The sequence below is a fragment of the Cardiocondyla obscurior genome, linkage group LG23 (assembly GCF_019399895.1).
Source record: "Cardiocondyla obscurior isolate alpha-2009 linkage group LG23, Cobs3.1, whole genome shotgun sequence".
Lineage (NCBI taxonomy): Eukaryota > Metazoa > Arthropoda > Insecta > Hymenoptera > Formicidae > Cardiocondyla > Cardiocondyla obscurior.
This window is the reverse complement of record NC_091886.1, coordinates 2,231,791-2,246,813: the sequence shown is the minus strand read 5'-3', so window position 1 is coordinate 2,246,813 and position 15,023 is coordinate 2,231,791. Positions and strand designations below refer to the sequence as shown.

The 15,023-nt window shown below is 40.0% G+C and overlaps 1 protein-coding gene across 12 annotated transcripts in view; it reads right to left on the bottom strand.

Annotated features, from left to right (window-relative positions):
• The window catches only part of Bent (projectin protein bent), a 76,833-nt gene that overhangs the window by 14,527 nt on the left and 47,283 nt on the right, over positions 1 to 15,023 (bottom strand). For all 12 annotated transcript variants that reach the window (XM_070671513.1, XM_070671514.1, XM_070671515.1 and 9 more), the window contains 28 exons: positions 14,612 to 14,917; positions 14,113 to 14,415; positions 13,500 to 13,784; positions 13,026 to 13,337; positions 12,652 to 12,954; positions 12,242 to 12,523; positions 11,863 to 12,162; positions 11,468 to 11,770; positions 10,920 to 11,201; positions 10,368 to 10,673; positions 9,882 to 10,184; positions 9,471 to 9,772; positions 9,127 to 9,406; positions 8,687 to 8,992; positions 8,304 to 8,578; positions 7,883 to 8,189; positions 6,926 to 7,807; positions 6,537 to 6,836; positions 6,058 to 6,339; positions 4,637 to 4,936; positions 4,248 to 4,550; positions 3,556 to 4,014; positions 3,326 to 3,448; positions 2,307 to 3,194; positions 1,919 to 2,221; positions 817 to 1,698; positions 437 to 692; positions 33 to 358 (listed from right to left, as the gene is read on the bottom strand). In XM_070671513.1, the coding sequence (XP_070527614.1) occupies positions 33 to 358; positions 437 to 692; positions 817 to 1,698; positions 1,919 to 2,221; positions 2,307 to 3,194; positions 3,326 to 3,448; positions 3,556 to 4,014; positions 4,248 to 4,550; positions 4,637 to 4,936; positions 6,058 to 6,339; positions 6,537 to 6,836; positions 6,926 to 7,807; positions 7,883 to 8,189; positions 8,304 to 8,578; positions 8,687 to 8,992; positions 9,127 to 9,406; positions 9,471 to 9,772; positions 9,882 to 10,184; positions 10,368 to 10,673; positions 10,920 to 11,201; positions 11,468 to 11,770; positions 11,863 to 12,162; positions 12,242 to 12,523; positions 12,652 to 12,954; positions 13,026 to 13,337; positions 13,500 to 13,784; positions 14,113 to 14,415; positions 14,612 to 14,917 (10,059 nt within the window). The remainder of the gene's footprint in view (positions 1 to 32; positions 359 to 436; positions 693 to 816; positions 1,699 to 1,918; positions 2,222 to 2,306; positions 3,195 to 3,325; positions 3,449 to 3,555; positions 4,015 to 4,247; positions 4,551 to 4,636; positions 4,937 to 6,057; positions 6,340 to 6,536; positions 6,837 to 6,925; positions 7,808 to 7,882; positions 8,190 to 8,303; positions 8,579 to 8,686; positions 8,993 to 9,126; positions 9,407 to 9,470; positions 9,773 to 9,881; positions 10,185 to 10,367; positions 10,674 to 10,919; positions 11,202 to 11,467; positions 11,771 to 11,862; positions 12,163 to 12,241; positions 12,524 to 12,651; positions 12,955 to 13,025; positions 13,338 to 13,499; positions 13,785 to 14,112; positions 14,416 to 14,611; positions 14,918 to 15,023) is intronic.

Below are 15,023 nucleotides of genomic sequence, written 5' to 3'. Positions count from 1 at the left end.
TTTAAAATATCTTTTTTTATTAAATTACTCACCAAACTCGTTCTTCGCAATGATGCTTTTCGTTGTTTCGAGCGGATCGGATTCTCCGATATTATTTACAGCCTTAACGCGGAACAGATATTCCTTACGATGAATCAGACGGCTAACTTCATGACTCAATATCATGCTCATGCCGGCGTCGGACCAAGTTCCACGAGACATATCCATTTTCTCAATAACGTAATGTAGAATAGGACTGCCGCCGTCATCGAGAGGATGTCCCCAAGATAAATGACAACCTTCTTTGGTGACATTACTGACATCCAAAGGTTTCTCTGGCGGTCCTGGTCTGTCGAGGACAGTGACTCTTGCGCTGGCACTGCAAATTTAATTAAATTTTTGCTCAAATAACAATAAAAATAATAATTATAATTATAGTTCTTTATGTGTTAAGTACCTGAAATTTCCATGCTCGTTCTCTAAAGTTAAAGTATAACGTCCTGTATCACTACGAACAGAGAAAGGAATTTCGAAGGAAGTTTCAGTATTAGTGGTGAACATCTCATGTCGTGCATCGGCCACAATTTGGACGCCATCACGACTCCACGTTGCCTTCGGTTTAGGTGACGCCACAATAGGAATATTATAGCTGATTTTTTGACCGGCGCGAACGACTAAATCGTTTAGCAAGTGCGTATCAAACGAAGGAGCAACTGCAATAAAAAAAAAAATTTTAACGCCATAAGTAACAAAGAAAATCACATTTTTGTAATTGAAAATGTTCTAAAATAATTTAATTATTTCATGCTGTTAATTTCGACGAAAGTTTAAACTTACTGAAACGAGGTTTGGCTATAATCGGTGCGGACGCTTCAGACGGTTCACCAGGTCCACCTTTATTGACGGCGATGACTCTGAATTCATATTCTTGTCCTTCGGTTAGATCAGGCACTCTAGCGCTGGTTTTATTTCCGGGCACTTCGACGGCTTTTTCCCATTGTCCAAAACGAGGTCGTTTTTCAATTATATAACCGGTTATGGGTGATCCGCCGTCTTTTTTGGGCGGTGCCCATTCAAGATCTATGTGATCTTTATCCCAGTCAGTGGCAACCGGCGCACCGGGCTTATCTGGCTTGCCGAACGGATCCTTAGCAGTGATAGTGTCCATTCCTGTCAATGGCTGAGACTCGCCTTGCTTATTGACCGCTCGTACGCGGAACTGATAATCATGTCCTTCAATCAAATGGCCTACTTGTGCCGAAGTAGTGTTAGCTTCGGCCACGGGCACCCAACGCATATTCTCCGTATCCATTTTCTCGACCTGATAGTACTGAATTTCGGAACCGCCGTCGTCTTTGGGTGGTCGCCATTTCAAGGTGCATCCGTTTTTGGTAACGTTGTCGATTTTTAATGGTCCTTCTGGTGGTGCGGGGACGTCTAGTACGTTTACTGTGAGCGTGGCAGAGTCTTTGCCGTTTACATTTTTCGCTACAAGCGTATAAACGCCGGAATCGGAACGTTTCGCCTCCATCACGCGCACTTTGGTGTTGTAATCCTCGTTGATAATTTTGATGCGATCGCTTGCCATCACTACGGTATCTTTTAGTGACCACTCTTTGGTTGGTGGAGGTTCGCCGGTTACCGGCACATCAAAGTCGTAGAAACCACCGGCACGCACTTTTACATCCAACATATACTTTCGATCGATTTTTGGTGGAACTAAACACAAAATATTAATTATAACTTATTAATTATATAAACTTATTAATTATTATTAATTATTATTAATTAAATAAACCAAATTATAAATGTAAGATTTATTTAAAAAAAAAACAGTTCAAATGTGAAAGTTTTTATAATTTCTTAATATTCTACATTTAATTTTCTTGTATGTACACAAAATCTTTAATTAAAAAATTAATTTTTTGTGAGTACTTACGGTTCTTGGGTCGCGCTATATGAGATTTAGATGCCTCCGACGGTTCACCGGGACCAGCTTTGTTAACAGCCCTTACGCGGAATTCGTACGGAGTTCCTTCGACTAGATCGTTGACTCTGCCGCGATTTGTATCGCCATCGACTTCGGCACATTTTTCCCAGGTCGGACTGTATTTATCGCGTTTCTCTATGATATAACCGGTGATTGGTGATCCACCATCTTCATCAGGACGACTCCATTGAAGTTCGACAAAGTCTGTGTCATAATCAACTACTTCGGGAACACCTGGTTTTCCTGGTTCATCTATAAAAAATAAAATAATATTAAAAACTGTAAAAATAAACTTTTTTTTTTTACGAAATTAAATTTATTTCAAATTTCATCTTACCGAAGGGATTTTTCGCCTCTATGCTCTGCATGGCAGTGAGCGGTTCGGACTTGCCCTGTTTATTAACAGCTCTTACTCTAAACTTGTATTTATGCCCTGGTGTCAAGCCCTCCACTTGTACACTTGTTTCTGGTCCATCAGTCTCACCGGCAGGTACCCAGCGGCCCGTGGCCTCGTCCATTTTCTCTACGATATATTTGTCAATCGGTTGCCCACCATCGTCTTCAGGTGGCTTCCACGTGAGCTTGCAACCATCGGCGTGAACGTCGGACGCACGGAGCGGGCCTTGAGGCGGGCTCGGCTTGTCCAGCACAGTTACCTTGACAGTGGCCTCGTCTCGGCCGTTAATATTTTCAGCAATTACGGTGTACTTGCCGGACTCTGCGCGTGTAGCCATTCGCACGTTCAAGCTAGTGTTGTAATCTACATGCTTCACTTTGACGCGATCGCTCGGCCGGACCTCTTTGTTATTCAGCATCCACTTGGTGGTCGGTGGCGGCTCACCCGTTACTTTACAGTCAAAGTTGAAGTTTTGACCGGCCTTGATCTTCACTTCAATCAGATTAGTGCGATCGATTCTTGGCGCTAGATTGCGTGGTTTAGCAATAATGGTCGGCGTAGCATCCGACGGTTCACCAGGGCCAGCCTTGTTCACGGCACGCACGCGAAACTCGTACGGCTGACCCTCGATAAGATCTGGTACTGTGGCGGACGTTTCGTCCGCGGGCACTTCCAATGCTTTCTCCCACTCACCGTATTTATCTTTCTTCTCAATTACGTAACCGGTAATTGGTGAACCGCCGTCATTTTCCGGCGGAGTCCATTTTAAGTCGACGTGATCTTTGTCCCAATCGGTAGCTCGAAGATCACCCGGTTTACCTGGTTCATCTGCAAATATATAATAAAGTTGATGTTAATTGTTTCAAATAAAAAGCAATGTTCATCTTTAAATTATATTTCGTAATTTATACTCGCGAGAATTTTTATTTTTATTTTATAAATTATTATTTATGACGTACCAAACGGATTTTTGGCTACTATAGTTTGTTCTGCTTCTAAAGGTTTCGATTCGCCTTCGGCATTGACCGCAGCTACTCTGAAGAGATATTCCTTGCCAGGTGTTAAACCTGTCACCTCGAGATCTGTAACAAATAATTTATTTGACGTATTAATAAGTAAATATTAAAAAACAAATTCTATTGTATGTAAGCATTTTATGAAATATTCAATTTTATTTTTAATAACTCACTTGGCTCGGTGGAACGTCCGCAAGGCACCCAGCATCCTGTTTCTGGATCCATCTTGTCTACTTGGTAGTATTCGATGGGTGTACCACCGTCATCTTTAGGTCTCTTCCATTTCAACTTGCATCCTTCCTTGTGCACATCCGATACTTGAAGCGGCCCTTCGGGTGGCGTCGGCTTATCCGTCACCGTCACTTGCACCGTTACCGAATCTTTGCCAGACGAATTGCTGGCGGTGACGGTGTAATCACCGCTATCGTCCCGCGACACTGGGCGTATGCTGAACTTGGTATTGTAGTCGGTGTTATCAATCTGGACTTTACGATCGGAATGAAGTGGTATCGCGCCGTAACGCCATTCAATGTGAGGCGGCGGTTCGCCGATCACATTGGCATCGAACTTGAGCATCGAGCCAGCGGACAGGGTAACGTCCCTCAGATTACGCCTGTCGATCTTCGGGGCCACTGCGACGAACGATTAAAAACGATTAGATGCCAATATCGCATTTAGATAAGTATTTTCATTGAGATTATTTTTAAAACGTGCGTACGTTTTGCGGCAGCAATGCAAGGATTATTGTTCTATTATGGATCGATCTCTTAGGTAATTAAATTCTTAGATATATATAAATCTTCTAAGAAACGATCTGTTCTATTAATATTAAAATTCAAAGTAGAAAAATTCATGTGATACTTACAAAAGCGTGGCTTAGCAGTAAACGTTTTGCTAGCTTCGCCGGGCTCCGACTGGCCAGCTTTATTCACGGCGATTACACGAAATTGATAATCGTTGCCTTCTATTAAACCGTGTACCAAGGCTTTAGTTGTCGGTGTTTCGGTCTCCAGAGCTTTCTCCCACATTGTACTGTACTTGTCTTTTTTCTCAACGATGTAACCCGTAATAGGTGATCCTCCGTCACTAACGGGTTCCTTCCAAGCGAGTTCGACTTGATTAGCCGTCCAATCTACTGGCTCCGGCGCTCCAGGCGCAGTTGGCACAGCTATAAAAAATTAATTAACATAATAAAACATATAATTAATATTATTTCTTAATTTTTTAGAGGCTTGTAGAAAATATTCTACTTACTAAACGGATCTTTAGCTATAATGGAACTGAAGGTCTCCAGCGGTTCAGACTCTCCTTCTTTGTTGAGTGCTTTAACTCGGAACTTGTACTCGTGCCCAGGCGTAAGTCCTTCCACCTTCATTTCGGGTCCAGTAGTTTTACCAACCGGTAACCAGACTCCGGTTTCCGGGTCAAACTTTTCTACGAGATAACCTTCGATCGGTTCTCCACCGTCGTCTTTCGGCTTCTTCCATTTAAGCGTGCATCCTTCTTTGTGCACGTCAGATACTTCCAGCGGTCCCTCTGGCTTGCCAGGTTTAGCTAATAAATAATTATTTTAAATTAAATTATTATATTATAATGTAATAATGACTGTTTTACTTTTTACGCGGTTATCTTTTTTCCTCGAAGGGCTAAAATCTCTGACGGTAATTTCAATCTGGTTGCGGAGGCTCCGGCGTAAAGACGTGATTTTAATCGCTTCGCAACTTCTGTTATTGCCAGAGATTATTGCACTCGTTATCTCGTGCTTTGTTTTGTACCTCGAAAAAAATGCTTCGGAAAAGCAAGGTTATGTCGCGGGTGGAGCGCGCGGAGCGCACGGAGCGTCCGGTCTGAAATTCGCTGCGTTCGTCATCTTCAGCGACATTCAGCGAGTTCTCGCGATCGCCATTTTCAGTGCGTGAGATCTGCATCTCGCTCATGTTCTCACGAAGTCGCGGTCGAGGTTCTTTCATCCCGTTTAATAAAACAAGTGACTGTCGAAGAACTTGAAGATAAAGTGCGCGGGGAACATTTCATCTGTAACGTGGTGTTGGACATATTGCGGCCTGTCTTATTCGCTGTTTCGCGCACGTTTTCGTTTGTTCTGCCGACGAGCATGTGACGCTTGGACCTCGTTTTACGTTGTAGTTAGATTCTCGTGTCGAGATCGAGGACGAATCGAGCGAAGACTTAGCGCGGGTGGAAGTGAGCAACGCTACGAATATCGGGAGTATAAATTTATCCAACAAACGATCGTTCGTCGCGCTTCTTAATTTTAATTAAAAAATCGCCGCGATAATCCAGTCATTCTTTCGATTGTTCGCTTCTCGACTGATAGTGCGAGTAAAAAAAAAGCAGTGTAATATAGTGTCAAGGGATTTAAAGTGCTTCGAGATAATCCAGAATTCTGCCACGAAAGGAAGGAAGGAAGGAAGGAAGGAAGGAAGGAAGGATGGATGGACGATAAACCTAATCTAATCTATCCGGAAGACACAAATGTAAGTAAACTGGCAGCACGTCGTCGGTCGCAGATTACTCAATTGCAATTATTATAAAGAAATTATTATAATTAACAAATATCCCCGAATGTAACGACGCGCACGTATTGAATTCATTTGGAAAATAGCGCGCGCGTAGCACGCGAGTGGTTTCTTTTAGTATTTATAAAAATTACTTACAGACAACAGTAACTTCCACTTCGGCGGTGTCAGATCCGTGTTGATTTACCGCTGTAATCTTATAAGTACCGCTATCTTTGCGTTCAGGCTTATCGTTGAAGAACTTGCTGTTGTAAGGCACATTCTGTATTCTGCGATGCGTCGTTTGCTGAATGCTTTTATTATTAATTACCCATGTAACATCTGGTGGTGGCTCGCCAATAATTTTGACGTCAAAGTGGAAGGCTTCATTTTCGCGCACGGTTATATCGCGCAGATTTCGTCTGTCAATTTTCGGCGGAACTGCAGAATAATTAAAAACAAAATTATAGTAAATAAATGTATTCCTTACATTTATTAATATTTTTTTTAAATTTTTTTTGTTTGATTTAAATCTGACACAAGATTCTTTTCATTAACAATATATTTTTGGAGCTACAAAAGTTATTTCGCGGTAAAAATAAAACATGTTAAATTTAGATATCTTTTTAAATACTTACGTCTGCGACTCTTTGCGGTAATCGGTTTGCTAGCGTCGGACGGTTCACCAGGACCAGCGGCGTTAACAGCCTTGACTCTGAATTCATATTCGACACCCTCGTCGAGATTGTCAACGCGACCCTTGCAATCCGGCCCAGTCTCGCACGCCTTTATCCACTTAGGCGTACCTTTCTCCCGCTTCTCGATCACGTATCCGGTGATTGGAGACCCGCCGTCTTTCAACGGAGGGGTCCATCGCAGATCCACGTGATCCTTGTCCCAATCGGTCGCTTCTGGACGTCCTGGTGCTCCAGGCTCATCTACGATTCATAAAGAAAAAATTATATTACTCAATTTGAAATTATTTTCATTTAAATTATAATTAAATTAAATGAGATTAATTTCGTACCGAATGGATTCTTGGCGACGATTCCATATTCGGTTTCCAACGGTTCGGATTCGCCTTCCGCGTTTACGGCCGCGACTCGGAATTTATATTCTTGTCCAGGTACCAAATTTTCCACTGCCATCGTAGGTTCTTTAGTGCGTGCAACTGGTATCCATCTGCCGGTCTCGGTATCCATTTTTTCGACTACGTAGTGATCCAAAGGCGCACCACCGTCGTCCGCGGGCGGATTCCATTTAAGAGTGCAACCTTCTTTGTGCACGTCGGAAACTTTAAGCGGTCCTTCGGGTTTGCTAGGTTTATCTAACACCAGAATTTCGATGGACGCCTCATCTTTACCAGAGCTGTTCTCCGCTTTTAAAGTCAACGTGCCACAGTGTGCTCTACTTGCTGACGAGACCACGAATTTAGTTTTATAATCCTCGGTTTCTATCGTCAGGACGTTGCCAGATTCCTGTTTTGCCTTGTTCAAGAACCAAGTCTTGCTCGGTGGTGGTTCACCCGTCACCTTGACGTCCAATCGAATAACGTTGCCAGCCTTTATCGTAATGTCTTTCAAATTCGTGCGATCGATCTTTGGAGCGGCATAACGATCCTTGGCGATTAGAGTGTCGCTGGGCTCGCTAGGCTTACTCTGACCTCCTTTATTCACAGCCTTAACTCGGAATTGATATTTTTGTCCTTCCACGAGGTCTGGTACTTTAGCTTCAGTTTTATTACCTGGAACTTCCACAGCTTTCTGCCATTTGCCGTACTGATCCTTCTTTTCTATGATATACTTTTCGATGGGAGCACCGCCGTCTTTCTTCGGGGCTTTCCATTTTAAATCTACATGATTCTTCGACCAATCTTTCAACTCGGGTTTGCCCGGTGCATCGGGTTCAGCTATAATTAAGAAATAAATATTTTAGAAAATATATTATCATATAAAATAAAAAAAAAAGAGGATAAAATATTTACAATATGGATTTTTGGCAGTCGTCGGTATTGATGTTTCTAAAGGTTCAGATTCGCCCTCAGAATTAACAGCTTTAACACGGAACTGATAGTCTTTGCCCTCATTTAAACCGGATACATCCGCTTCTGGAGTTTTGCTGGTACCGCATGGTACCCAACGTCCAGTGTCTACATCCATTCTTTCGATAACGTAATGATCAACCGGTTCACCACCATCGTCGTCAGGTTTGTCCCATTTCAGTTTACAGCCCTCGGCTGTCACGTCGGACACTTCAAGTGGTCCTTTCGGTTTGCTGGGCTTGCTTAAAACCTAAATATTACAATACAACTCTTTATCTTTATTTAGCCAAGAATGTTTTAACAAATAATTTTGTGTACTTTTAACGGAAGTTTATATAACTTAAAAAATGATTATTATACGAACTTGAAGCTCAACGTCGACTTGATCAGTACCGCTGTCATTCTTGGCGATGACGGTGTAAGTACCGGTGTCCGAACGTTGAAGCTTATTGAGGATAAACATGGTGTGATAATCTTCGTTCTCAATTTTAAGTCGATCCATGCTTTTCAGAACCGCGTCTTTAAGTTTCCATGTAACAATTGGCGGCGGCTCGCCCTTGATGTCGGCCTCAAGTCGCAACATCTGACCGATTCGCATGACTTTTTTATGAAGATTCTTACGATCGATATGCGGTGCCACTGTAACACAATAAAAAAAATGAAGTTAATTTAAAATAAATAACGAAGTTCGATATAAATTTATTTTAACTTCTATATAAATTTATATTAACAATACGACGTGCTTACAAAATCGAGGCTTAGCGACGACACTTTTCGAAGTATCGCTGGGCTCGCCGGATCCAGCTCGATTCACTGCCACTATCCTGAATTCATACTCGTGACCCTCTTGAATACCGTCCGTCACTTTGGCAGCCGTACGATCTCCCGGAACTTTAGCGACATCCACCCACTGTCTTCCCTCTTTATCTCGCATTTGCACGATATATTTTTCGATCGGCGCACCGCCGTCATCTTTAGGCGGAGTCCATTCAAGATCGACAAAATCTTTGTCCCAATTTTTGAGCTCCGGCCGACCAGGCTTGCCTGGTTCATCTAAAATTGAGAAAGAAATTTATAATGCTGTCTTTATTCATGTACGTGTAATAAATATATAAAAATATGTAATTTAAAATTAAATTTAATTGTTAAATTACAAATGCAAATTCTTTGGATTCTAAAATGCGTACCGAATGGATTCTTAGCTATGATCGATTTATCCGCTTCCAAATCGTCAGATTCTCCTTCCCTGTTGACGGCTTTCACGCGAAATTTGTAAGGTTTACCCTCCTGCAATCCAGTAATGGTTGCTTCAGGTTCGGTGCTACGGCCACACGGTACCCATTGTCCTGTAAGAGGATCTAGTTTCTCGATCTCATAATATTCGACCGGTGAACCACCGTCATCTTCGGGCTTATCCCATTTGAGTTTACAGCCATGTTTATTAACATCGCTTACTTCCAAGGGACCCTGAATTGTAAAGAAAAAATTATTTAATTCTGTCTTGTTATAATTAAAATGTTAATTTTTTTACCTTTGGTTTACTCGGCTTGCCAAGAACAGTGATATCTACTTCGGCGGTGTCCTCGCCAACTTCGTTCTTTGCTGTAATCACGTATTTGCCGGTGTGCGCCCGTTTAGATTTTAAAATAAAGAACTTCGTGTTGTAATCGACATTATCGATTCGTATTGTGTCATCTGATACGAGTTCTTTATCCTTGAAAGTCCAAGTCACTTTTGGTGGCGGTTCGCCAATTATGTTCACATCCAGGGTTACGGTAAGACCGACCTTTACCGTTATAGCTTGTAGATTCGTGCGATCGATAAACGGTTTTACTGTAAAACAAAAATTAAGAAATCAGTAACTATCGAGAACTCTTTGTACAAATATTATTATTATAATTTCTTTAATAATTTATTAAAATTAAAACGAAGTAACGCTTACACCAACGAGCTTTAGCGGTGTGTGGATTAGTAGCTTCGCTCGGTTCGCCTGGACCAGCTTTATTAACAGCGCGTACTCTAAATTGATATTGATTGCCTTCTTCTAAATGTGGTACTACGCCAGTGCATACAGGTCCTTGCACTTCGGCAGCTTTGACGAAATTAGTACCATATTTGTCTTTCATTTCGATAATGTATCCGGTAATTGGTGCACCACCGTCTCTTATCGGAGGCTCCCACTTAAGTTTTACCATATTCTCCGACCAGTCGACAATTTCTGGAAGTCCGGGCGCTGCCGGAGCATCTAAAAAATAAAAAAAAATACCATGTTTGTATTATAATATAATTCAATAAAATTTTCCATTTTTAATTACAAAGTTCTCTATTAATAAAATTAAAAAAAAAGTATTTATTGCCTAAAATTGAAAATTATTTATCGTTTAAAATAGAATTAAGTATAAAAATAAATATGTATACGATTCTATACCGTATGGATTTTTAGCTACGATGCCGACATCAGTTTGCAAAGGTTCCGATTCTCCCTCCTCGTTTACAGCCTTCACACGGAATTCATATTTGTGGCCGGGCTCCAAGCCAGTAACCGCGTGCTCTGTTTTATCAGGGTCGACGATACCGGCTGGTACCCAACGACCCGTCGTCACGTCCATCTTTTCAACTATGTAACTGGATAAGGGAAGTCCACCGTCGTCTTTCGGCTTGTTCCACTTTAACTTGCAACCCTCCTTGTGTACATCAGATACTTCCAATGGTCCTTCCGGCTTTCCAGGTTTGTCTATAAAATTATATAAGATTTAAAATCATAAATATGTCGTTCGATAATGTGCTAAGCAAGAGTAAATGCCGCCTGTCACGAGAAGAAAGGTTTAGAGATTAAGTTCGGTTCGGTTTGCAGCTAAAGAAAAAGAAGAAAAAGTTAAAGACTGTTCGCGTAACTCGAGTGTAATAAATAATTAAATAAGTTATGCTCAAAGTAGCGTCGAGGAGCATAATAGCAAAAAATACGTTTAAATGTACTCACCAAGAATATTAATCTCCACGTCGGCCTCATCTTGTCCGGAGTCATTTACAGCTTTGATAGTATATTTACCAGTTAATTTTCTACTAGTGTTCATTAACTGAATTTTAGTTAAATAATCTTCGTTATCAATTTTAACATTGGCTCCAGTTTTAAGTGGCGCTCCTGCGAAACTCCATGTGACTGTCGGAGGAGGTTCACCTTCGACATCAACTTCTAATTTTACTAATTGACCTGCTCTTACTTTAATAGTTTGCAGCTTATCACGATTGATGTGTGGTTTTACTATAAAAAAAAAAGAAAATTAATTATAGTTAGTATTAATGTGAAAGTTTGTTATGCGCAGATGCGAGCTAGTTTCGTGACTCTTCCATCATTCGATTTCGAAAAAGTCACTCGGATATATTCGAGAAAATTTGACTACTGCGAGGCGTTTTGCAATTAATTAAATCATTTATCTTAATTTTTAATTTTTTTTTTTACACAATTTAAATATCAGAAAATAGCTTACAAAAAAAAGATTTAATAATAAATCAAATTAAAACACTTACGGAATCTTGCTTTTGCAATATGTGGTTTCGTCGGGTCACTAGGTTCTGACGGCCCAGCCTTGTTAACAGCACGGACACGGAATTGATAAGTAGAACCCTTTTTCAATCCAGTAACACGACCTTTTGGTTGCGGTGAATCGGTAACTAGAGCTTCTTCCCAATGCGAAGAAGGTTTTTCCTTTTTCTCAATAATATAACCAGTTATAGGCGCTCCGCCAGTATTTTTAGGAGGTTCCCACTTAAGATCGACGCGGTCGACATCCCAGTCTTCGAACTCTGGCGTTCCAGGCTTGCTTGTAACATCTATTAAAAGAAAATATATTTTATTTTATATTTAACAATATAAAATAATACATTTTTTTTTTTTTTTAATACATATAATGTGTTTAAGTTACCGTAAGGATTCTTTGCGAGTGTGGATCCGTCTGAAACGAGCGGTTCCGATTCTCCTTCCTCGTTCAAAGCCTTTACTCTAAATTCATACTCGTGTCCTTCTTGAAGACCTTTTATGTCCATCTCTGTATCCGCGGTGCGACCAACCGGTATCCATCTGCCTGTTGATTTATCTAATTTTTCCACTTGGTATCCGGTAATCGGCTTGCCACCATCGTCTTCCGGTTTACCCCATTTAAGCTTACAGCCGTTCTTCGTAACATCATCCACTTTAAGCGGTCCCTTCGGTTTTCCTGGAGCCGCTGTATATAAAAAATATAATATATTTTTATACATTATTTTACAAATTAGAAACATATATGTCAAATAATTACTACTCACATAAAATCGTCACTTCGACTTCTGCTTCGTCTTCACCGTGAGGATTAACAGCTTTAATTTTCCATACTCCAGTATTTTTGCGTAAACTATCGGCGATGGTGAGTTTTGTGTTATAATCAACGTTGACAATCTCGATATTTTCACCAGATTTTACTTCGCTGCCAGCGTGATACCATTTAATCTCTGGTGGTGGTTCACCTCGCACATCTACGTCATACTTAATAGTTTTGCCAGCTCGTACGATAATTGGTTTCAAGTTCGTTCTATCAATTCTTGGTTTTACTGAAACGAAAGAAATTATATATTAAAGTATTTTTTTTTTTAAATAAATATATAATTTTTTTATATTCTAAATTAATTTGTATTAAAAATAATCATTAATTATTAATATTACATAAACAAGATCTTACGAGCTTTATGTTTGCAAATCTGCATCTTTGATGCGTCTGACGGAGGTGAGGGACCAGCTTTGTTAACGGCAATGACTCGGAATTGGTACTCGCCCTTTTCTTTCAAATCGGGTACTTTGCCCTCGAGCTGATTTCCAGGAACTTCAATAGCTTTTTCCCAATCGGGTTTATATCGATCCTTTTTCTCAATAATATATTTTTCGATCGGCGCTCCCCCGTCAAATTCCGGCGCAGTCCATTTTAAGCTTACGGATTCATTATCGTAATCAGTAATTTCGGGCGTTCCAGGTTTCAAAGGTTCATCTAGAGATAAAGAAAAAATTATTAAATTTAAATTAATTATTTTTTTTAATATAAGAACTATATTGACGTACCATATGGATTCTTGGCAATAACGCCGCGTTCGCTTTCTAGAGGCTCCGAATCACCCTCGTCATTAACAGCTGTTACGCGGAACTTGTATTCGCTTCCAGGATTCAAGCCAGTGACTTCAAATTCCGTATTTGGAGAGTTGCCAGGCACTTTACCGACTCTGACCCATTTACCAGTCTTTGTATCCATCTTCTCAATTTCATATTCTTTAATTGGTACACCGCCATCATCATCTGGCTTCTCCCATTTCACCTTGGCCGAAGTATTGGTGACATCGCTGACTTCCAAAGGTCCTTTCGGAGCATCCGGTTTTCCTGTCAAAAGAAATTTTATCGCGTGTATAATTTTTTATGCTTTATTTTTGATTAATTATTTAAATTTTATTTAAATTATTTAAATTTATTTAATTATTTTGTTATTTAATTATTTAAATTTTATTTAAATTAATTAAATAAATTTTTTTTAATTAAGTTTACCGAGGACGGTGAGTTCAACGGCTTCTTCGTCTTTGCCGTTGACATTTTCAGCAATCAGCGTGTACTTTCCGGTGTCTTTGCGCATTGCATTCACAATCGTAAAGTCCGTGTGATATTCGACGTTGTCGATCTTGATGCGCTCGGTAGTAGTCAATGGAATGTTATCTCTCCAAATCCATTTAGTTTCCGGCGGAGGTTCACCAGACACATCCACAGACCATTTATGGGTGCGACCAGCTTTGATGATAATCGATTTGAAGTTGGTTCGGTCGATTCTTGGTCTCACTAAAAGTTTTGCCGATTTTAATTTAAAAATATAATATTTAAATATATATTATATATAAACTTGATCAATTTTACGACTAAAATATGAATTATAAGTATTGTTTTGTCTCTCTGAGCGAGCCCAATACATCCCGAGTGCATTCGAGGAGACGCTATTCGTGCAATCCGGCATCGTTCTTCTTTTCTAATGTCACACATTAGAAAAAAAAGACAGTGCTGTGTTGCACGTACGAGTAGTGTCTTCCCCAACGCATCTGCGGTGTGTTAAGCTCACTCGGAGTTACTCCTGAGAGACAAAACGAATAATAGCATAGTGAAATTAACGTACGATTTTTGTGTTTGCAAAGATGGTTGTCCGTGGGATCGCTGGGCTCGCCAGGACCAGCTTTATTGTGAGCGCGAACACGGAATTGGTACACCATTTTTTCCTTGAGACCTTCAACTTTAGCCTCGGGTGTCGAATCAGTAGTTTTCATTACTTCAACCCAGTCGACGGCAAATTTGTCTTTTATCTCAACAGTATAATGAGTAATGGGTCTGCCACCGTCGTTCTTCGGTTTCTCCCATTTCAAAGATACGCTGACGTTATCATAGTCAAAGATCTGAGGCTTGCCAGGCTTACCAGGTTCGTCTATTGAGAATATTATTATTATATATATTAAAATTAATTAAAAAATACTTTGTTTAATATTTACAAATAACATTAACAAAAATTTAGTTGTCTAATTTTTTTCCACGTTACTTTTTCTTTACAAAATAAATTGTAAATTACGTACTTTTACTTAATATCATTTAATTATTAAAAATATTAGTACATATATCTTTACCGTAAGGATTCTTTGCAACAATAGCTTCCTCAACCTCCAACGGTTCTGACTCGCCCTCCTTGTTGACTGCTTTGACACGGAATTTGTATTTCTTTTTAGGTGTTAAGCCAGAGAACGTGAAAACTCTCTCATTGGGACCTGTTTCTCCTGCTGGAATCCATCGTCCAGTGTCCATATCCATTTTTTCCAATACGTAACCTGTGATATCGGTACCGCCATTATCTTCTGGCGTTTCCCATTTAACTTTGACGTGATCAGAGCGAACTTCTTCCACTTTCAGAGGTCCTTGAGGAATTGATGGTTTATCTATAAAAAGGTAAGTGAATTACTTTAAGTATCTAACTTCCTTCAATTTTCAATAATTAAATATGTTATTTATTATAAATTTTCATATAAAATTTTATTACAATTT